The sequence below is a fragment of the Chrysoperla carnea genome, chromosome 5 (genome assembly GCF_905475395.1).
Source record: "Chrysoperla carnea chromosome 5, inChrCarn1.1, whole genome shotgun sequence".
Classification (NCBI taxonomy): Eukaryota; Metazoa; Arthropoda; class Insecta; order Neuroptera; family Chrysopidae; genus Chrysoperla; species Chrysoperla carnea.
In genome coordinates, this window is record NC_058341.1 from 37,102,548 (window position 1) to 37,125,696 (window position 23,149).

The window sequence follows — 23,149 nt, forward strand, 5'->3', positions numbered from 1 at the left end:
TTCCAAGTTCCAGTTCAGTTCTCTAAAAAGATATTGTTTTAAATTTTGATTAAGAATTAATATTTTTGAAATAAAAATTCTTCCTTTACAAATTAGACTATAGTAGACTTAATTTGGATAATAATTCTTTATACAAAAATCTAGAATATATTAATCGTAAATTTAAGTTAAGTATTTTGATAGTTTTTTAAAAAAAAGATATGATCAAGATGTAGTGATTTTTATTTAAATTACTCCAGTAAACGAGGAGAAAAAAAGATGAAATCTCTAAATCTCGTCCTATAGCACCGATTTCGAAGAAATTTGGGATTAAGCTTTGTACACCTTCTAAATCAAAATTTGAGTGATATCAAGTACACAGGGAACCACCTCTTCTTGGGGGTGAGGTTGTAAAAATATATGTTGAAAATGGCATGGGAATCTATAGGGGGATAAATCCTTTCCGTGCCAATACTTTCCGAGCTATTGGCGATTGAAATTCGAAAGAAAAAAACAATACTTGGAATTTCCATCGCTTATAAGTCGTAAAGTATTGACTTTTCGAAATATACTTAAATGACACTTTTTGCTGGAATTCATCCCTCTGTCGATTCCCGTAATCATTTACAACATATATTTTCCATCCCCTAGAAGAGGGTTGTTACCTCTTTTGGGAAAAATCACCACTCGGCTTCATATAACTTCTGTTTCTTGGGATCTTATCTACATACCTTCAAATTTTCAAGTCAATCGGAGTTATAGGAAAGAATTTGGAGGTTTAACCCTCGTATACTGTACTAACTCTAAAAAAACCAATTAATACTATGTTTAAGATTTATATAAAACAACATCAAATTTTTAATCCTGTACTGAAGAAGAGGTAGGTGTGAGCAACGGCTCCACCTTGGACCTAGACCCCCACTACCACTGCTTCAAAAGAAGGCAAAACAGCTCGGTTAGCAGAAATAGCTTTGTAAGATATTGCATTTGAAGTATAAGAAGGCCCAATGTATGAATCAATTTTATTTTTGCCGTTCTGAGCGTTGTTATTGCATACCAATATTGATTAGTCGCCACAAGATCTTATAATTCGATATTTTATTTTGTATAAAACAGTTAAACTCTTTAGTGTTCTTTTATATAAATCTTTTTTTGAAAAATAATACTTGATGATATACCTTAAATAATACAAAAACCCATGAATTATCTAATTTTATAAACTTTATGGTACTAGCATATCTTTAGCATGCACCGGAGTTGTGTCTTCTGGGCTAGGACTATCATCACGTCGTGATCGTACTCGCACAACAGCTCGATGTCCATTATTACCTTCAGATGAGCCATACGAATCACGAATATGTCGATCGGATGCTAAACGAACTTTCTCTAATTCACCATGACAATCGGTTCGGATAGCAAACAAAGTACCCAAATTTAATTGAGGTATATCATAGAAAATTGTTAATGTTAGCATCATAAATGTTAAGCCGATTAATAGAAAAGCTAAAAAAAAATTAAATTTCATTATTCAACAAATAATTAACGTTTAAAAGAATTTTCTTTACCTGTTGTTCCAACTTTGTATAATGGCCGATATGGTTGATTTGGTGAATCGCCTGGAATATAATCACCAAGACCGATTGTTGTCAAAGAGATAAAACAGTAATAAAATGAATCTAAAAAGTCCCAATCTGGTTCGATTAATGCAAAGATTGCGGCTGGCGTACATAAGAATAATGCGGCTAGTAGTAGTACTGAAAAGATTAAAAACAATTAATTTTCAATTAATTGACTAAGTGGCCGAGTGAGTAAAGGCGCAATCAATCACCTTTAACTGTTCGACTACTCTGACTGGCAGATTGTGGGTTCGAATCTAGGGAGTGGCAGTCTGATCAATTATAATTAATGGGGCGATGAATTGACAACACTCTCGTTGTTTGGATAAAACGAAGTAACCTAATCCACCCGCATCATAAATTAAATTGTATGTATATATTCGGATGCAATTTAAAAATAGATAAAGATGATATTGATGTGGATGGCCTCTGTTATAGACGTGTTTGTCTAAAAAACGGAGGTTAAACCATATTATTATTAATTAATTTTCAATTACATTCATCAAGATAATTAAAATCCATCAATTTTTTATTCTTTACAACCCATTCATAGCCAAACCCTTATCTAGTGGTTTAGAGACAGAGTTTTTCGAAACAAAGGATTCTCCACAAACCTTATGGAAATTATACCTAGCTATATGTATAAAAAAATAATAACATGTTAATAATTACCAATTATGCATAAATGTAGTACTTGAATATTAAAAGGTTGATATAAATGTCCTAAGCGTGAATTTAATGTTTGTAAAAGCCATGTAGAAGGTACAAGTAAACGCTCTACTAAAGCCGTTAGTAATACCAATGTCAATGGTATGCCGAAAAGTGCATATATCATACAAAATATTTTTCCTTCTTGACTTAATGGTGTAACGTGCCCATAACCTGTAAAATAAATAAAAATTTTCGATAGATCCTTGGTTATTAAATAAAAACTTGTTAATAGACCTTTTCATTCCAATTACGATTCCTTATTGTTTCGGACACACAGTAATAAGTTGGAAAAAGAAGTTTTTTTTTAACAAATCATTTGAAACAAATCACTTTTTAAAATGAAAAGGTATATTTAAGATTGTTGTCTCGCTATGGGAATAGAGTCAGAAAATTCTAGTTTTTTTATACTTAAATCTAACTTAATCTTGATGTATTAAAAACAAACCAAAATTATTGATCGTTTCATTATTGAAATATAATAATGCAAAGTTAATAAATTTTATTGTTGAACAGAAATGACTTTAGTTAGAGTATTGGTGGTTGAAGAGAGATAACTATATTAAGAGAATTTAAAATAACGCTTCGTACACTATATATTGTATGATAAATATTTGAGTGGGACGCTAGAGTTAAAAATAGCACATTTTTTCAAGACAAGCACGCTTATCGTGCGCATAGTCCAAAACACATTTAATTTAAAAAGTTTATATATGTACAGGCTGTTTTTGTACCATCTAGGCATATACATGTCTGTAGTATGACTGAATACATCCGTTTAGTAATGCATCTAAGCGAGATGTATTATATACATATATTGTAAGGCTACAGATACGATACACAAGACTTTTGTTGTATGCATGCAGAGAGTGGGAGTTTTGTTGCATACAAATATTATTAATTATCTAAAAAACTTCCATTCTCCAAGCGTCTCCCAACTAATGTTAAATACATGTATATAATACATCTCGCTTAGATGCATTACTAAACGGATGTATTCAGTCATACTACAGACATGTATATGCCTAGATGGTACAAAAACGGCCTGTATATATATCAAAATATGGTTGAAGCAATGGGAAGAATAAAGCAATTTAGTTTTACAACGCTTCCACCATTTTCTATTTATTTCTAATATCTGGATGACCGAGCTTTGCTCGGTATTCTTAAAAAGACACAAATTTTAACACTAATAGAAGACCGTTTTAAATGTCTCCACACAAATACCAATTTGAATGTCCCGGTAATGTATTTTATTTTATTAACTACGATATACACCAATATATGTCAGGAAGAGTTATAATTTGCATTGTATTTCATTAACTACGATATACACCAAAAGATGTCAGGAAGAGTCATATTTTGCGATGTATGTTTCAGTTTTTCATGAAAAAACGAATAAAACGACGTTTTTTTAAAATGAAACCTTGTTAGATCGACTTATCGCCCCAAAAAACCCCTACATACTCATTTTCATGAAAATCGTTGGAGCCATTTCCAAGATCGTTGATATATATATATATATATATATATACAAGAATTGCTCGTTTAAATATATAAGATAAGATTTTCAATGTTATAATATTAAATTGTACCCGATTTCAGATTTACGTACATCCTGCGATTTTCAGCTCTCTAATATCATCGATAAAAATATTTGGAATTACAAAAAATTCAATAAAGCTTTGATATCTGTGTTAAGACTATTTTGAGCAGGATTCAAAAATACTAAAACCTAGTTAATTTGACAATTAGACAAATAAAATTTTTTTTAAAAAATTGTATGAAAACGATACGAGGAATCTCTATTCTTAATGAATTTTGGATATCTCAAAACCAATTAATTCTATCATCAAATGAACTCCATTTTTATATTTTTGGACCAAAATAAAACAATTTTTTGGAGTTTTACCGTAATTAGACACACCAATTTTCTCGATTTTTTGCCGAACCTTTACCGAAAAACTTTGTAGGTCACATCAAAAGCCAACATTTTTAGCATCTGATTTTGGAATTTAATTTAAGGGAACATTATTTTTCGATTTCTTTGAATTTATTTAAGGCGGTATCATGAAAATTACTAATCTAGTACGCCCATATAGTACAAATGAATATTCAAATAAAAAAAATTTCGATTTATGGTCGAAACACAATGAGTAAGGTCATATTTGATTAATATACAGAGGTCGTTTAATTTATCTACTTACCAATGGTCGTAATAACTGTACTAGAAAAGAACAGTGATTGACCAAAGCTCCAATTTGGTGAACCACTAACATTATTTGCAGCAGATACACCTCTGTTACTAGCAGCAACCACTTCTGTAATTAATTTTTCTAATGCCTCATCTGGAATAAAGATTTTACATTTTAGAATAATTATTTTTGTTACACAATGTTTTTCCAAGTTTAATTAACATGTAAGCAATAATCTTTTTTTTTACATAAAAAACGCAATATTTCATGTTTAAATGTTTTCTATGCTCATAAATTTACTTGATTTGATGAAGCAGACTAAAAACTGGGGGTATTTTTTCCATGTTTTGCGTGTTTATATTCGTTCATATGGTGTTAAGATTGATTATAACTATTTTTTATTGTTAGTTTTAAACAATTAAATATAAAGTATAGGATAATTATTGTTAAAAGATTTTACGAGTACTTTTGTTTCCGCGTTTAATAACTTACAGAGGTTGTGGTTCAAGGCTGAAAAAGTTTATTACGTTGGGAATAAATTGTTTTCTTTTCAGAAAAGTCTCTTAATAATAACAATCATGTCGTATATTATACGAAAGTATTGGCAATATTATTGCAGATATGCTATAATTTTTTAATAATGAAATTAAAATATGATATAACTTTTTACCAGACGACAAAGAAGGGAATTTATATTTATGTATGACCCCGCATAACTTTTTACAGAGTTGTCCGATGTCGTTAATTCTTTTTTTATAGGATAGTTCGAAGTTAATAAATAGTTGGTGTTAATAAACATTAAATTGTTAATTATATGGAACGGTCCATGTAAAAGTTAACTTTAAGAATTGATAAATAGGCAACTTGTATTACATAAATGTCATACATGTATTTAGGAATAGCTGACTGTTTATCAAATAATAGAAAAACTCTTATACATGTACAGCATAAACGTAATGCAAGTTGCCTATATATTAATTTTTAAGTCATTTTAACAATAATCGTTGTATTTAATTAATAATTTATTTGTGCAACTAACTGATGGTTTTCAGAGAAACATATTCTATCAGTTTTTTTTTCTAAGACTAAAAACCAGTTGAATTTTCACAGACACCCTACCCCCATTATTGTTCTCAATTTTAGGTATATGTTATTCAATGCCCTTTTATCATAATTTGTTTGCTTCTTAAACTGCTTAAATTCTATTAATAGTGTGATCAAATTAAGTTTTTGAATAATTTAATTCTGAGTTCGGAGAAAAAAATTGAATTTAGTAGATCATTATGATACAAATTGAGGAAACTAAAATCAAACATTTTTTGATGGTCGGAAGGGGTCCAAAAAAAATGGTAAAGTTGCCTAATCCGGTCTTTCGCGTCAGATACCGTCGGATTGAGTTAAAAATAAAAAAGTGTTTAATAAGCTTAGGCGCCGTAAAAAGGCGAAAAGAATGAGCTGCGAATGAACCCGATTGGCCCATCGATGTCCCCACAAATTGCAAAAAACCATCGATTTTGCTCGAAATTTCAAAACTTCATAGCTCTTGTTGTTTTAAAGATTCAAAGCTGAGATTTAAATGGATTGTAGATTTTGTACCCATGAAGTATCACACACAATTTCAGCAAGATCGAATGTATACTTTTTGCAAACCGCAGCTGAATGCAAAAAACAGGACTTTTGTAAAATGGCCCTAAAAAAGTTGTGGTGCGGTAACGCGCTATTTTTTTTACGCGATCATATGCTTCAATAGTTAAAGTAATACCTACTAAAGTGTCAACCTCTCATCTTAAGTAAAAGTTACTAAAATATTAATTTTAAATTACTATTATTTTAAATTATAACATTAAAAATAGGGTGGAAGTAATGGGAGCAATTATTAAGAGACAGAAGTTATGTGACATTATAGTCTTAAAAATTGCTCCCATTACTCCCATCCTATTTTTAATGTTATAATTTAAAATAATAGTAATTTAAAATTAATATTTTAGTAACTTTTACTTAAGATGAGAGGTTGACACTTTAGTAGGTATTACTTTAACTATTGAAGCATATGATCGCGTAAAAAAAATAGCGCGTTACCGCACTACAACTTTTTTAGGGCCATTTTACAAAAGTCCTGTTTTTTGCATTCAGCTGCGGTTTGCAAAAAGTATACATTCGATCTTGCTGAAATTGTGTGTGATACTTCATGGGTACAAAATCTACAATCCATTTAAATCTCAGCTTTGAATCTTTAAAACAACAAGAGCTATGAAGTTTTGAAATTTCGAGCAAAATCGATGGTTTTTTGCAATTTGTGGGGACATCGATGGGCCAATCGGGTTCATTCGCAGCTCATTCTTTTCGCCTTTTTACGGCGCCTAAGCTTATTAAACACTTTTTTATTTTTAACTCAATCCGACGGTATCTGACGCGAAAGACCGGATTAGGCAACTTTACCATTTTTTTTGGACCCCTTCCGACCATCAAAAAATGTTTGATTTTAGTTTCCTCAATTTGTATCATAATGATCTACTAAATTCAATTTTTTTCTCCGAACTCAGAATTATCTAAAAATTGACGCCATTTTTTTTTTATTTGATCACACTATAATTGGAAACAATTATTTTTATGGTGGAGTTACTTTGATTTTATTGGAAAATATTCTTACATAATTAAATGATCAGAAAAAGTGTGTTAGTTGACATTTATATTTTATTTTTTAATCTTAAAGAAAAAATGAAATCATATCAAATACATACTGTAAAGTGATATAAGTATTAAAAACATAACATGATACCGTTAATTAGTTTTCTTTTAATTAATATACTTTATTAAATTATAAATACGAGTCGCAGTTAACATCGTTTTTTCTTAGTAATAAATATGTTTGATCGTTACACAAGATAGAAATTTTTTAATTTTCTCTTGCACAGATGTCTTTGGTAGAGTATCATTTTTCTTGAACTCAGTTAGCGAGAATAATTGGAAGCAAGAAGAGATAATATTTGTGAGAGCCGACAAAAAAGTTTCGATTTTTAGTCCCAACAAATTCGAAACGAGGAAAGAGAGAAGAAATGATACAAGATTGGTTTGTATTTTGATCGAGAATGGCTTACCGACAGTTAATAAAAAAATAGCCAAAACCTCCGATGATTCGGAAGATATATTCTAAAGACAGTGAACGCACAGTAGAAAATTTAAATGTAAAAATTATGTGTGTGAAAAATTGTTTTTCTTATGTAGGCGTATATATTAATTTAAAAGTTGATTAAACCATAAATCAATCCATAAAACACGTAAGAACTCCTGCAAAACAAATAACTCGTGTTTTGAGTTTTTTTCAAGCAGACCCAAGAGCGGAAGAGTCTGCCTGCTTTATTTATCTTTGAATACAAGTTTTACAAAGTTACAAGTTAAATCAAGCTACAAGTTAAGTCAAGTTTCGAAGTGCAAAACTCTTTGCAGCATTTTGAAGCTATCAGCATCTTTCCCCCTTTCAGTAAGGTATGGCGAACATCATTCTACGCCTGCCGAGCAACAAGCCACATAAATTTAAAATAGCATTTTTTACTATACTCGGCACCTGTAAGTTGTATATATATGCCGGAAAATGTTCAGTACTGAACAATTACAACAACAGCGCGATAGAAATATTATTTAAGGGTTTTGTAGTTTTCTTAAGCGCGTAGAGGAAAACACTTATTTACAAAGAATTCAAGTTCTATGCGGTGTATTGAAAACTCCATGGCAGGTTTCGAAATTGAAATGCCCAGGGATTGATGCGGATAGGCCGATTGAAGAATACCAGTAGGTGCGACGTAGAGATTGAAGGGAGGAGATATCTGGAAAGAATTATCTATAGGTCCCAGGCTATGATCCGAACTCGGTTGTGAATGTTAGCTGATACTAGTATTTAACGGATCACGGTAAGAAATGCATGGTGTTGGTATATACTATAGTATCTATGTTAGCATAAGTAATACCACCAGAAGTATTGAAGGTATCACCAACCAGTATGGACCAGACGCTCATACTGCATTGACTTGTCCGCCATAATTATAGCTAATGTTACTATCCTCTCAATACATTATACAGTATGGCGTTCATACCGATACTGACATAGCGATATCCACAAAAAATTTCTTACCGTGGTTTATACTTAGACGTATAATTGAATGCTTTTTTTAACTCTAAAACATTTGCGTGAGACAAACACATAAAATTAAAACTTCGTTATTGTATAATAAAAAATAAGGTTAAAATATAAATATAAATTTACCTGATACACAAGGATGCTGTGTTAAAAAGTTCATTTTCATAACTCTTAAATCATTTCTTAATTGATTTTCAGGTGGTGTTTCAATCGTTGAAAATATTAATGCACCTGCTGTTAAATATAACAAATAAAAAACAACATACAATGTAAGTAACCACGACGTTAAATGTACACCAAGTGCTTTACGTAAGCTAATTGGTATGTATCGATGTACGATTGTATGATGGCATGTTTTTGTTTCTGATTCTGTGTCATAAACAACAAATGTTGTTGTATCCTCATCATTTGGTGGTAATTTTGGATACAAACTTGTATCCAATTTTGGTTGAATTGTTCCATAATTCGTAAAGAACTCTCCACCAACCATTTTTCTTGCGTTTTTTGTCTATCGTTCAATATTTTTGAATACTTATTCCACACACTTGTAGCTGTAACTTTTATTTTGTTTTTGTTAAATTTTTGTCTTAGTAATTATAATCCAGGGAAATTAAATATTAACTTGAAAATGATTTGGAACCAATTAAGTTTGTAAATAATACATAAAAGTTTCGTTTGGAAGCGATTGTTTCAAATTTGAGCTTGCGAAGTGAAAGTTTACATTAGGTTGAAGCGACCAATTGGGATAGAGGACCATAAAGTTGATAAAATCGAATTTCTTTCAGTATTCAGTTATATAAAATCAAAGAAACATAATACTAATATTTCATAAATTTGAGGCTAAAACTTCGAAAATCGCTTTCCAAATCAGTTATTTTGTCATTGAATCCGTGTACTTAATGCGTAGAATGGAATGACGAGTACAAAGAATGATGAAAGCAGGTCGAATTTTTAGGGCCCAACGATCGTGGGACTCTTGGCAATAGCCCACAGTGTCCAATAAAAAAGAGTGTGTTAACTTAATACAACGCGGTTAAATTAACATCTCGAGCGAGTGAATGAAGTCCTCAGTTACAAATCAGATGAAACATTTGCAGATCAATTAGATCTATAAATATTATTATTTTTGGATGAAGTGTGCAGGAATACATTTTTTTATAACCTGTTGCTTTTGAAAAACAGATCTGCTACTCGAAATGTGAAGAAAGTTAAGAAAAAAGTGTTATAAGGATCGTCAGAGGCAATATAAACTCAGAAGTTGACCTTCTTGAGTTTTAAGAAATGCGATTGGATGATCAGTAGATCCAATATATTTACAAACAAATTAAGACTGGCATTTCCAAGTTCATTATTATAATTTTTATCTTTATTTTTATTTGATTATAATAATTTTATTTTTGAAGCATTTTTACTTATTTAAATTTTGACTATTAATAATATATTGTTTACATAAAAATATTCAATTATCAATTTTTCGCTATCAGCAATAATCATTAATGGCTGCTCCGATATTTTTTGTAAATATTTTTAAAATATCGTTTTATGTTGTAATACATTATTAAATTTAAGTATCACTCAAATTGATAAATGTTTTTTTGTTTGTATTTGTGTTAAAGGTTCGGGGTACAAATGATAATTATTTTGGGTGATGTTATTCGGGTAATATTTTTGGTTGAGAAATAATGTATTAATCTAAAAAGAATAATACAAGTGACATGTATTTACATACTAGATTCTCGCAATCATATCATCATGTCATTGATAAAAACACTTCCATAATTTGTTTGGCACAATTATACCTAAGCGAAACAACTTTTTCCTTTTGTTCGAAAAACAGAATCACCGTTTTGTACTGTGTCGAATAAAATGATGTTTGCACAATTGTTATTCAATTATTATAGTATTAGAACACAAAAAGAATATTCGTGAAGCAAAAATTTTCCGGCTCCTTTCACCGGAAGTACCCTACTTACTTTTTTTTAATTTAAAACGTACGTTATTTGTTTAAGCTAGCCTTCGTTAGGTATTTCCTCCAAAAGTGTGCTGTTTAATTTTAGCTACGGAATTTAGCAATAGAAAAGAGCCTAATGTTGTTAAATTTCCAAGAAGTCAACTTTTAATTAGTTTTTTGAATAGTGAATTCAAATTTTCTTATTGTGATTTAAATTTTCTTGGGAATTTTCTTTCTATTATATGACTCGTGAGCTATTTGAATATGGGGAAAAGTTTAACTTTTATAAAAAAAAAATTGCTTATAAGATTGCATAAATAGTGTCTTCATTGGTGTTGGCGCAGAGTAGTAAACAAATCTTATATAGTAGAATCTGGATATCTCGATTTTTAAAATTTCTAGTTAACGAGTTTTAGACTTAATGAAAGCACTCGGGGAATTCCAAATAACACTTCTGCTGTAGTTTCTAAAACATTTTTTACAATTTAAAGGGACAAAAAGTAATTGCTTTTAAAAAATTGCAATAATCATAGACCTTTAACATGTATAAGATACAATTTTTAAAATAATTTAAAAGCGAACAAAGTTTGTAAAAAAATTTAACACTACTCCAAAACATGAAATTAAAAATTTCTAACAAATCAATTATCAATAATTGGAATAAGCAGTTATGACATAAATTAATCGACTAATGATTACATTTCAAAAATATAAAAATAGTTAAGTAATTTAGAGATAAAATAAGTAAAAATGCGTCAAAGAATAAACATGTCATTAGCAGAACTAATCAAAAGAAATAATACACACCTATTAAATTGATACAGCTTCTACTTAATAAAATAAGTATAAAAAATATCTTTATTGATAACAAAAACGTTGAATTTTTAGTCAAATATTTATTATTTGATATAAAAAATCTGTTTTCATTATAAAAAGTGCATAAAAATATTCCATCGTGATTTTTTTCGTCACCTATCCTTTATCAAACTATCGTATGCAATAACAGTCATTACAAATTGTAATTTAAAGTAATTCACAAAATATGGTACTTTTTCAATACGCTCATCAAAATATAAAATTAATTTTTCTTTTTGAATTGGATGAGCACACATTTATAAAGTTTTATAAAAAACACACAGTTCTAAATCACACACAAAAAAGTTCACTCCAAAACTTTGAAACAGTTTATATTTTAATTTTTTTAACAGTAAAAGAGTTTTTTTTTTTTTTTTTTGCAAATGCAAAAATATTATTTCACAATCATTTCAGATTATTGTTAATTAAATTTTTGAATAGAAAAGTAAATTTTTCTAAAGAATTACATTTTATTTTAATTTTTAAAAATTTTTTGTTTATTTTTTATGTTTAAAATTATTTATATCATTTTACAGTAAAAATTTGCTTTGGATAAATTAAAAAATTAGCAATAAACACAAAAATTTTTATTTTATTTTTTATTGATTTTAAACACAAGTAAATTTATGTAAAAAAAGAAAACACACAGAAAATTGGAATGAAATGAATAAGAAGAAATTGAAAGAGAAACTGAAATATGATAGGATTTGTAAGATGATTTTTATACTTATTTTATAAGTAACTGATAATGTGATATCCAATAATGAAGTGATAATATTTAATCACGGTATTTTAAATGTGACTCATTATTCAATTTACAGTAAAACTATACCTAAATATCAGAGGATTTATATTTAAAATGTTTTGTTTATTAAGAAGTATAGAAATAATTCTGTTTGTGGCTTTGTGATTGGTGCGTTAAAATAATTTAAAGAATTAAGGATTTATGAATGATTTCAGATATGTTATTTATCTTAATACACAGGATGTCTGCCTTTAAAAGGTCTTTACAAAACTCCACTATGTGTAGGCAGGCTCGATAATCTAAACTTAATTTGTTTAATAGTTGAATTTTTTGGGTGTTATAAGGCCCTGAAGATGAATAAAGATTTTTATTTTTATAAATAAATTTAAAACGAAATATATAATTTTACTATAATTATGACAATGTCGAGACTATTTAATCGTTACAGTTTTTAGTAATTTCACCTCTAAAATTTCTGTAAAAACCAAGCTGGGAATATATAAGAGATACCTAAATTAAGTATAAGTCTTAGATTAAGTAACTTGTTTAAATATCTACTTTAAACATTCAATTGGTAAGAGTTAATTGTCTCTAATGATTTGCTCAGGAATATTTTAGGTAAAAATATTCCGAAAACCTTATGTATTAAAGAAATTCTGAATTCGAATTCGAACTCAGCACTCTCAAAAACTATAAGAAAACTATGTGGCAAAACAAAATCAAATTTTGTTGACCAGTGATTTTAAAAATAACCTGTGTAATAAACAAAACTATACATTTTACAATCTGTCTGTCTGATTGACTAATAGGTAGACAGATTAATTACGTTTGTAAAATCAATTAAGATGTCATTATTATGTACATATTCTTTCTGAAAAGTTTTCTAGCAGAAAACATTTTTTTTTTTAAATAGTTGAAGAAAATTCAATACTCACACCTCTCAAACGAATCTGTTTAATAAATTTGGTGGAAGCGCAAAGAAATGTATAATACATAGTAAGGACGGATATATTACATAATTTAACTGCGTTTCCACCATTTATTTCTTATATCTATACATACTTCATTAATTCCATTATAATTTGGTTTTTCATTTCATTTGTAAGCAATTTTTTATTCATGTATAAATATATACCATGTATAAAAATATATTTCATATATATGAAATATATCAAGGTATATTAAGTTTAGTTCCAAGTTTGTAACGCTTAAAAATATTGATGTTACGAACAAAATTTTGATATAAGTATTCATAAAATCTCTCTGTCTGTCCGTTTGCCCGTCTGTGGGCACGATAACTCAAAAACAAAAAAATATATCGTGGGGAGTCGAGTTCGTAAATGAAAAACATAGGTTAAATGTAAAGAATGTTCCTTTTAAAAAAATTAACAAATTTGTTTGAAATTTTTTTTCCGCAAACATCACTGTTTACCCGTGAAGGCGCAAATTATATAGTATGTATCATAAGGGCATATCAATTATGTGTGTGTGACATGTATTTATGTGTGGCTATTTTTTTACTTACATGACATAAAAAAACAAACGACTCTGTAATAAACACTGTCTATACATGGTATTGACAGTTAACTCAGTCAATTTTTCACTTGTTAAATAGAGAGTCCCTCAATTTTACAGTATCTCAGTTATGAATTGGAAAATTTTAGTCTGCGATAGAATTCGCAAAAAAAAACCGGTTTGAAAAAAATTATGTTTTATAATGAAAATTGTATAGTTTTTTTAATAAACAGCTACTTTTGAAGTCAACCTCATCCTTAAAATGAAAGAGAGACTAAAGGTAACAACTTATCTGTTCATAAATAAAGTATGAATAGAAGTATACTCTATGTCATTAAAATCGCAGCAATTAAAATATACTATAACATAAGTGTTATACTATAACATTACATGTTTTATAATGTTTTAACTGGTGTGATTTTAATGACATAGAGTACATACATAATAAAATTATATTTACTTCCTTGTATAAAGTTAAGGAATTTATGCAATCGCAGAAAAATTAAATGCTGAGTATTTAACGAAAATATGTATTTTGATTAGTTTCAGGATGACGTTGGTTTGTAAGTATGTTTAGCTGTTAGCCATATAAAATGTTAAAATTTTGGATTTTGGTTTATTGTAACATTTAGTTTAGCATTCTTTGTACGTAACGATATCGGACTCAAAACTCATCGTAAACCTTTCTACCTTTACTTTTCTTAACCTGCTTTGACTCCTTGTAAGAAGCGATTGAAATGCCTATCGATATTTCAAAAAACTTTTTAGCCGTAGAGTTTGTTGAAATTTTTAATTTTGGATTGTTGTACCATGATTTTGTGCATCTTCTTTTTTCTTTTTTTGTACTTGCCTGAACATTGTGATATCGAATATTTTCAATATTCACGTTTCAATAAAATTATCGATTTTTATTATACCTGAATATATTTTAACTAGTATATAAGCGTACAGGGATGTAATGGTGCCCACATCAGATTTTATTTTATTTCTTAGTTGTTTTTTACTTGTTTCTTTTAATTTTTAATTTGAAATATGTTAAAAAGATATCCCGATTCATAAGCTAATTAAGTTATTTAAAATTTATATTTAATGTTAATTACGTTCAATTAAAACATTCTATTCATTTTGTTTCGTTTATAATTAAATGATTTAAAATTTTAATAGCTTCTACGCAATACGTTGATTTTATTTTTACACAAATTTTAAATTTATTTATTTTAATTTAATTTAGACAGAAAAAAAGGTATGTAAGAACTAGCATAGCCAATTGATTAACCTTTTCTGTATTACACATAGATTAGGGCAAATTTTTGTTCTTTGATAATAGTGTGTTAAAATATTTTATCGCCCTTCAGATGTGGTGTGCTTTTGGCTTTTTATTATTCGAATCACTATTTCTTGGTAGATGTAGTTAAAAGTATCGAAGAGATGGTAAACGAGAGAATGGTTGTCAATGTACTTTTCTTTTCAAGTAAAATATAATAAAATTTTTTGGTGTTGCGTTGAGCGATTTAATTATAATATTTTTTTAGTAAACAGTAAAAATTTTAAAAAACATATCACGTTGAAAACACAGGTTCTCGGTGAAAGAATTAATAAGAAAATGAAAGCAAAACGAACTAATAATCTCTAACAAAAGTTAAGTTTCTATAATTATATTTTAATTAACAAAGTTGTTCTGTTAAAAAAAAGGTTCACCGCCCTTCACTGAATTTAAACTACATTGGGTACAGTAAGTACTTGAATGAGAGACCTCTTTAGAACATTTTGTGCTCCTACCTTTTTATTATTTATAATAGTTTTTTATACTTATTGTATATCTTATATATAAAAATTTAGATTCCGTATGTTTATGGCCGCAAAACTCGAAAATTAGTTGATAGATTGACTAGAAATTTTGAAAGGTCGTTAAATTTATACCCAGAAATGTTTATGCATACTTTGTAGTCCAAAATTCTAACGGGAATGAATATTTCAGAAATGTGTTTCTATACTATTTTTATTTACTCACATAATTAATTTCAATTATCAAAGTATGAAATTTGATTATTCTTACTTTTTGTTTTTGTTTACTTTTAATCATGCATACGATATTTATTTACATAGTTTATCATAGTCTCTCTATTATAATTGATGTTTTTAATATGATACATACAGGCGTAAACTAAATATTGACAAATATATTGTCTAGTAATCTTAATTAAATAGAATTGAAAAAAATACACTCGAACCAATGAAATTGGAATTATTCATACTAATTAAAAAATTCAAAAAAACACAGTTATTCCAAAGTTTTAAGTTTTGGTAAGTAATTAAAAATTACTTTCTTACATAAATCAATGCCTATTGATATTTTGTTACTGGCAAAGTTTAGAAAAACGCATATATCTTTGGTTAAAACAACATCTTGTTCCTGTAATGTTGCATTTATTTGGTCCATTGATATAAGTGACCAGTGAAATGGTGCCAGATCAGTTCTACACTCCAAGATTCGGGTAGAATCGTAAAGATAATTTAAATTATTTATGTAAGTAATTAAAAAGTTGTATTATCTAAGTTTACTTGTACTATGAATATGTACCAAACACAATACTCAAATTGTATGTGTATTAGATGTCGCGGGTGTTCACACGAAAACACATTAAAACTGTATACAGAATTTTCCAAATAAGTACACACACGCACAAAAATCAGTGATTATTCATCTAATCTTACAACCAAAAAGCTTCATTCGTCTGTTTACGTTACTGTCATGATTCATCTCAAATCATTCACACGAACGTATCCCGCCTATCTCCACTTCAATCTTTTTACTTCTTTTTAAGTTTTATTATAATGGGTTGGTGACTTCATTTGAAATTGTTTAAATACCAAAGTCTCTTCCACGCATTCATTGTTCCAGGTTGTACTGACATCTTTAAAGTTGGTAAGAAAGAAAACTTAACTACCTTTAACTAACTTTAATAAGAAAATTCTTCAACCGCTGGCCAAGGTATTTGCAGCTAATCCCTGAATTTAAACAGAAAACTAACATCTTTAAATTTGGTAAGATAGAAAACTCTAACTTCAATAAATTTGAAGAATAGACCTTTTCGTTTTAGAAGAATAGACCTTTTCGGACAATTGGTTAAAATATTAATGTGATCAAATGAATAACAAATAACTTGTATCTTTGTCCAACTTATTACTGTCTGTCCGAAACAATAATGAATCGTAATTGAAATGAAAAGGTCTATTAAATGAAGTTACTGTTGCTGCGTTTACTTATTACACAGGTTTTTCTATGTAGAACTTTATTTCTCTGTTAATCTCTACTTTAATTTTAATTAGTATCGCCTCTTTATGTTTCCACAATTAAAATATACCTAATAATTATATGGGGTTGCATTAGGTCTAGATAACATAAGAAGTATTATAGTATCCAGAAGTAGGGACAAAAAGGAGTAATATATATAAAGATATACTAAGTTTAGTCACAAGTTTGTAACGCTTAAAAGTATTTACAGCGTGCTCGGGACGTAAAAAGTGAGGTCGAATTCGTAAATGAGCAACATAGGTCAATTGGGTCTTAGGCCCGTAGGACCCATTTTCAAAACTCTCTTTTCAAAATAAAACAAAATTCTAGAAAATACTTTCGAAAATTTTCGAAATTTTAAAATCCTTTAATTAATAAAAAAATATTGCAAGCACTGACTTTCATCACTGTCTATACAAGGTATGTCAATAACTCAGTCAATTGTTTGTTTTCACTTCTTTAATATTATAATGAAGAATTGACTACCATTCATAATTTTGGAAATCCTTGGCTAGCTTGTAAACAGACGTATTTTAAACAATTTTACCGACAATGTTGTCAACGTTGAATACGTATTGTATTGTCGTTTATTACGTCACTAGTGGGGTATGTCTCCTACTATTATTTATTCTTTAAGGATTAATTCAGTATTGTCTTCCATTTAAACTGAAGAAGATTGTTTGTAAACTTATATTAAAAAGACGGAAACAAACAGTAAACAATGAATTTTCCTTCAATTGAAACTTTTCATTAATATATTTAAACTGCGTGATTTACAATGTAGCAATTTACATTATCGATTACATCTCTATACCTACTCACTGCTACTTTAACCAAGTTTAACTTTGTATCTGTTGGTGGTAGCGTAGGGCTATCACCAACAAGGAAAGAAGATTTAAATGGGAAAAACTAACACAAAATGAGTTATTATGGGGATTGATTTTCGTAAATTAGAGTATGCTTTGTAAAGTTGGTTGATGGGGCTATTTTTTTTTAGGGCTCACTCTAAAAAGAAACACTCTTATATAAATAAAAAATTCTCTGGAAACTATCGTTTTTACGAATATCATTTTTAAAAATGGGTTCCTTGGTCTCAGAGTCGATTTTACCATATTGAAACCCCTTGCAACTTTAGGATAATATGGCCTCTGGGGGATAATATGGGTAGGGCAGAAAAAAACTTGCTAGAGTTATATAAGATAGATTTTGATGTTCTGAATCCGAAATTAATTAAAACAATTAATCAAAATACCCATTTTTCGCTATAATTTAAGTTAGATAGATGCATATAAAGTATACTTGGATACTTTAATACTTATAATCTAGTATTCAGAGATAATGTTATACGTATTGTACCGAATAAATCGCTATAATCATTGTTACTAGATTAGCATATATTTTATCCAATCTCGAACTTCGACTCTATTGTATATTGTTAATAAAAATTGCGTTTAATTAATAGTAGGAAAAATGTTTGAAATTAAGTTTTTAAAATTTTGTATTTTTTGAAAAAATTACCATTTTATTATTTAAAATTAGGTAAATACTTCATAATCTGTGCAGTAGATAGATACTTAACTATTATTATCAAACTATGTGAGAGATACTGTTTTAGTTGTAAATGAAAATAGTTTGACGATTGACGACAATATTAAGATATGGTCGAATTAACGTTTTAATTAATGACGTAAAAGCTTGATTTGGATCAAATATAAATAGAAGTATTGCATCATATAACATGGTAACCTAATAACTGTAATACACATCGTCAGAATGCATTTTTAGTATCCTAATCCATATTCCTATCCCGATAAAGTAAGGATGTTTGTTTGTATGTTTGTTACGCTTTCCTGCAAAAACCGCTGAATGGATTTGAATGAAACTTGACAATAATATAGCTCATATATCAGAATAACAAATGATGTAGCTCAAACATCAGAATAACAAATAACAAATGAATGAAATCTGTTCTGATATAGGTTTGAATTAAAAAAAATTGAAAACTGTACATATATTTTACCTATGTAGGTACAACAATCTCTACCCCTACTTCGAGTGTCATGGATGGAGGATAAGTGAGAGCAAGGGAAGTGAAGGTTATAACAAGGTGATCTTTACCAGTTTATACTTTCAAACTCAGCGAGCGAGCGGATATCAAGCTAGTTTATAATAAATATTCAATATATAAATGTTGTAAGAACAGTTTACTTCATTTTCCGAGCCCAAAAATTTTTTTCAATATTTTGAATATTTAATAAATAGTTATACAGTATAACACGCCATATACCTTAGAAAAAGTTTTGTTTGATTTTTTGGCTGGTAATTTCTATTGTCTCACTGTACCTACAACCGAAAAACCATCACTTTTGAAACTAATTTTATATGTAACTTTTTTAATATTCCAAATTCAAATAAATAATGTTTTATTTTTTTTACTAAACGGAGCAACCAGAATTAAGTGGATAACCATGCAAAGTAAAATATTTTAGCTATAGGAAAATAATCTTTTAAAATTATAGTTTCATTTATAATTTACAAATTTGGATTGAATTAACCATTGTTAAAAGTAAATAATTCGAGTAAAAAAAAAGATTAAAAAATAAACTTTGTGGATTCAAAAACTCTTGATAATTTATTGTCATTGTTGAAATCTGGAACAGTTTCGCCTTCATATTTGAATAATGATTATGTTCTATATTTTTTCAGGGCAAATTTCATTTAAAATTTTGATATGATACAAATATACAGCGCGTTTCATAAATATATCGACAAACTTTTGGATTATAAGATATTCTTTTCGAAATTGACTGTTGAAATAAATTTAAGATATTTGACTTACTATTAATATGCTTGTAAGAAGAAGGTGTATTTTGGGCGAACTGCCTTTATTTTGTCTGCTGTGTAAGTTAAAATGAACAATCTGTATTTAAAATTTAGTGAGAAATACAAAGTAAACATTAAAAAGAAACTATGTGGTAGGTGTAAAGGTTATTGGTCAATCAATATGTGATGGATCAATAATTTTAAATTAAACATTTGTATTTCATAAATTGAATTATTTTATCAATTTGATATGTAACATATCAACAAGTCATTTTTATCTTCGAGCTTTAATTATGCAAAAATATATATTTTTTGTTTGTATAATTGAATGATCCATAGTCTGTCTATTTCAATCAATACTACAGAGCCAACACCGACTGACAAAATAAAATAGATGTGTTAATTTTTTAAAGCTTATGGAAAAATGTCATTTTCGGGAAAAAGCTCTACTTTATTCTAAAATCTGTGGTTTTTGTAATATTATTTTTCTCGTGGGTATATAAGCGAATTTTCAACAACTATTATACTACAGTCATTTAAAACAGACTATTTTCCAAACTTTCACGTTTTGCTAGCAAGGTAAACCTTTGGTGACATAGAGAGTTTGATAAGTAGAGCCCAAGTTTATATCCCTAAAGTGAGTCTTCCATACAAATGTTGAACTTTTCCTGCCCAGAAACACTGTTCACAAATATATTGAAAACTGTTAAAAATAGTGAAAAAGTTGTATTACTAATTTAAAGAATGTAAAATTAATATAAAATTTTTCATTGGAATGAAAGGGTAATCGAAAAGAAGAAAATCAAGACTTTCTTATAAAAATGATACACATTGATACATGATACAATTCATTACAAGTTTCCTGACAGAAAAGGTTGAAACTTTTTTAATTGGGCTCACGCTATTGATGTAAATTTTTTTTATTGGTATATACTCATCGAACTTTCTAGGAGACCAAAAGTTTAGTTTGTTTACAAATTGTGAGAGGTGAAAGACTAAGATGGATGATTGTACTGTTAAGAATCTACGACCTTTTAATTTAACTTTATTACACTTCTTTGTAATGAAAAAACTACTAAACTTGTTTTATGTATAAATGGAAATCATAAAAACAGAACGCAATTTTGTAATATTTAATTTAAAAGAATAATTCAAGGATCTTAAAATTTAGTAGAGAAAAGAATCTTAAAGTATTTTTTTTGTTCATTATTTAATCAAATGAGTGTAGTTTATTTGTTAAAGGGAGGTCGTTTTTCACGACTCGGAAAATTTTTTTGTTTTATCTTCAGAACTGAAAATAAAAAGTGATATTTACCGATTAAAAGAACGATAAATTTTCCATAAAAAATATCTTTTTTCCATAAAAAGAATTTTCACGGGACTGTAAAATAAATCAAATTAAAGAAGAAAAATAAAATTATAAGTATTATCAAAGATTAGAAGGGAGTAACGTACGATTTATAAAAGTATATACGATTTTACTGATGATGACTATATGGCAGTCGAAATACGTATTCATATAATACCAAAACAGACCTAGAAATAAGGCTTTCTTATAAATATATTTGCCAATTTTTTCTCTAATTATTTGTTTCATGTTCATATTTTGTCAAGCATTGTGTCCTGTTGTTCAAAATGACTAAATAAATCTGTGGAATATTAATTTTGGATCTGCAGGTATTGGTTTTCTTTAATTAATTTTTGAAAATTTAGAAATTTTATGTACTGAGCACGCAATAAAATTTCAGCTTGATATCTTTTTTCGTTTTTGAGCTATCGTGTTGACAGACAGACTGACAGACGTACAGACAACCGAAAATGGACTAATTAGCTGATTTAATTAACATCTATACCAAAATTTTTTTCACAGCGGGAAAAATCGAACTTTATTCATAACAAAGACTTCTATCTTTCACTATAACCGTGAACAGTACATAGTACTGAAGAATAGACAACAATCAACACCAATTTTCTTTTTTTCTCCAGACTATTCCAGCCTCCTAAATTTTGATTTTCTACAATTTTTTACAATTTTGTATTTTATTTTAATTATGTTAGAAAAAGTAGGTATAAAAAAATTGTAAATATTTCACTAGAATTGTATTATGTAATATAATAAAATAATTTGGTTGGAAAAATATTTAAGAAAGGTCCTCAGGGAATAATATTTTGACAAATACTTATCTTGCAAATATATTTATACACATCTAAGTATTTACGTCATGTTTTTGACATTATTTTAAATTACATTTATAGGAGTTTAGTCCATTGTACGACGACGTATACAAAAACGTTCATTTGTTCGAGTAATAAGTGGGTGCTAGAAAAGGTGGAATAGGGATGTATCCTACTAAAATATGATGATGTTGCAGGTGCTTAAACCTTGTATCAAAATGTGTAACTTGAGGGAGAGTGACAGACAATGGAGTTGGTTAGATAAAATATTATGGTATTATAAAAATATTTTTTGTTGAAGAATTTTTCCGAGTGAATTATTAAATTTATTAAAATATCTTTGGGTTATTATCTTAAGTACGTGTTTAAGATGGCAAGAGAGTTAGTTATTTCAAAATATTATGATTATTAATTGGATTTTTATTTTATAAACATTTTAAAAATTTTTACCTTTATAAATGGATTACTATTTACCACGTAATGTAAATGACATATGACTTAAAATTAAGGATTTTAGAGACTTTGTGTTGATACGTTCTCGGTAACGGTCAGTTATTTTTCACGGGACTAGGAAAATTATTGACTTGACCCCCAAGCTTCAAATTGAAAGATATCAGTTTTTCATTTTTCTTACTTAAAGACAATAGGATAAAAAACGAAAGATAATTTTGCCAAACCTTCAAACGGAATGGCTGTTGACTAACACCCTGGCAATTACACCTTCAAAATTACACCTTCAAAATTACAAGTAACATTGTTGCCAAATGTTCTCAGCCTTCTAAAATGCGTTTTGATTTCTATGTCGTTAAAATTACCTGCATATTAAATTTAAAAACCTGAAAAGCGATTGCTTTACATAATAAATGTAATGCGATTACTATAAATGGAAAAATGTGCAGGTTTTGCATCAAAAAGAAACCTCAATACATGTGGGGATCTGGTAGTTATGTTTGGTAGGGACATTTTACGTCCCTTTTTAATCCCAGGTTTTCAGGATAGATGACTTTAAATTAAAAAATTGTTATCGTTTAAAAAGGTAGCATTTTTTGTTCGAAACATTTTTCCACAAACCGTACAGTTTAGATAAAAACGGACTGAAAAGTTTTACCCAAACTATTCGAAAAAAATTTTCCAATAAAAGTGGTTTGTTTTTCTAT

General features: G+C 28.4%; 1 protein-coding gene across 1 annotated transcript; it reads right to left on the minus strand.

The window, feature by feature from the left end:
* Positions 1 to 220: 220 nt before the first annotated feature.
* LOC123299668 (potassium channel subfamily K member 1-like) lies at positions 221 to 11,525 on the minus strand. The gene is made up of 6 exons (XM_044881959.1): positions 11,392 to 11,525; positions 8,760 to 9,190; positions 4,511 to 4,651; positions 2,268 to 2,477; positions 1,545 to 1,733; positions 221 to 1,482 (listed from the first exon to the last, which is right to left on the minus strand). Exons 2-6 carry the CDS (start codon positions 9,121 to 9,123, stop codon positions 1,202 to 1,204), a joined length of 1,185 nt encoding a protein of 394 aa, XP_044737894.1. The 5' UTR covers positions 9,124 to 9,190; positions 11,392 to 11,525; the 3' UTR covers positions 221 to 1,201.
* Positions 11,526 to 23,149: the final 11,624 nt, after the last annotated feature.

Bases quoted from the DNA above. Each gene is read 5' to 3' on its own strand.
- LOC123299668 (XM_044881959.1), bottom strand. From the start codon at position 9,123: ATGGTTGGTGGAGAGTTCTTTACGAATTATGGAACAATTCAACCAAAA. The intron at 1,734-2,267 runs GTAATTATTAAC...TAATCTTTTCAG, and splicing joins ACTACATTTATGCATAATTG to TACTACTACTAGCCGCATTA. The intron at 1,483-1,544 runs GTAAAGAAAATT...ATTTTTTTTTAG, and splicing joins ATACAAAGTTGGAACAACAG to CTTTTCTATTAATCGGCTTA.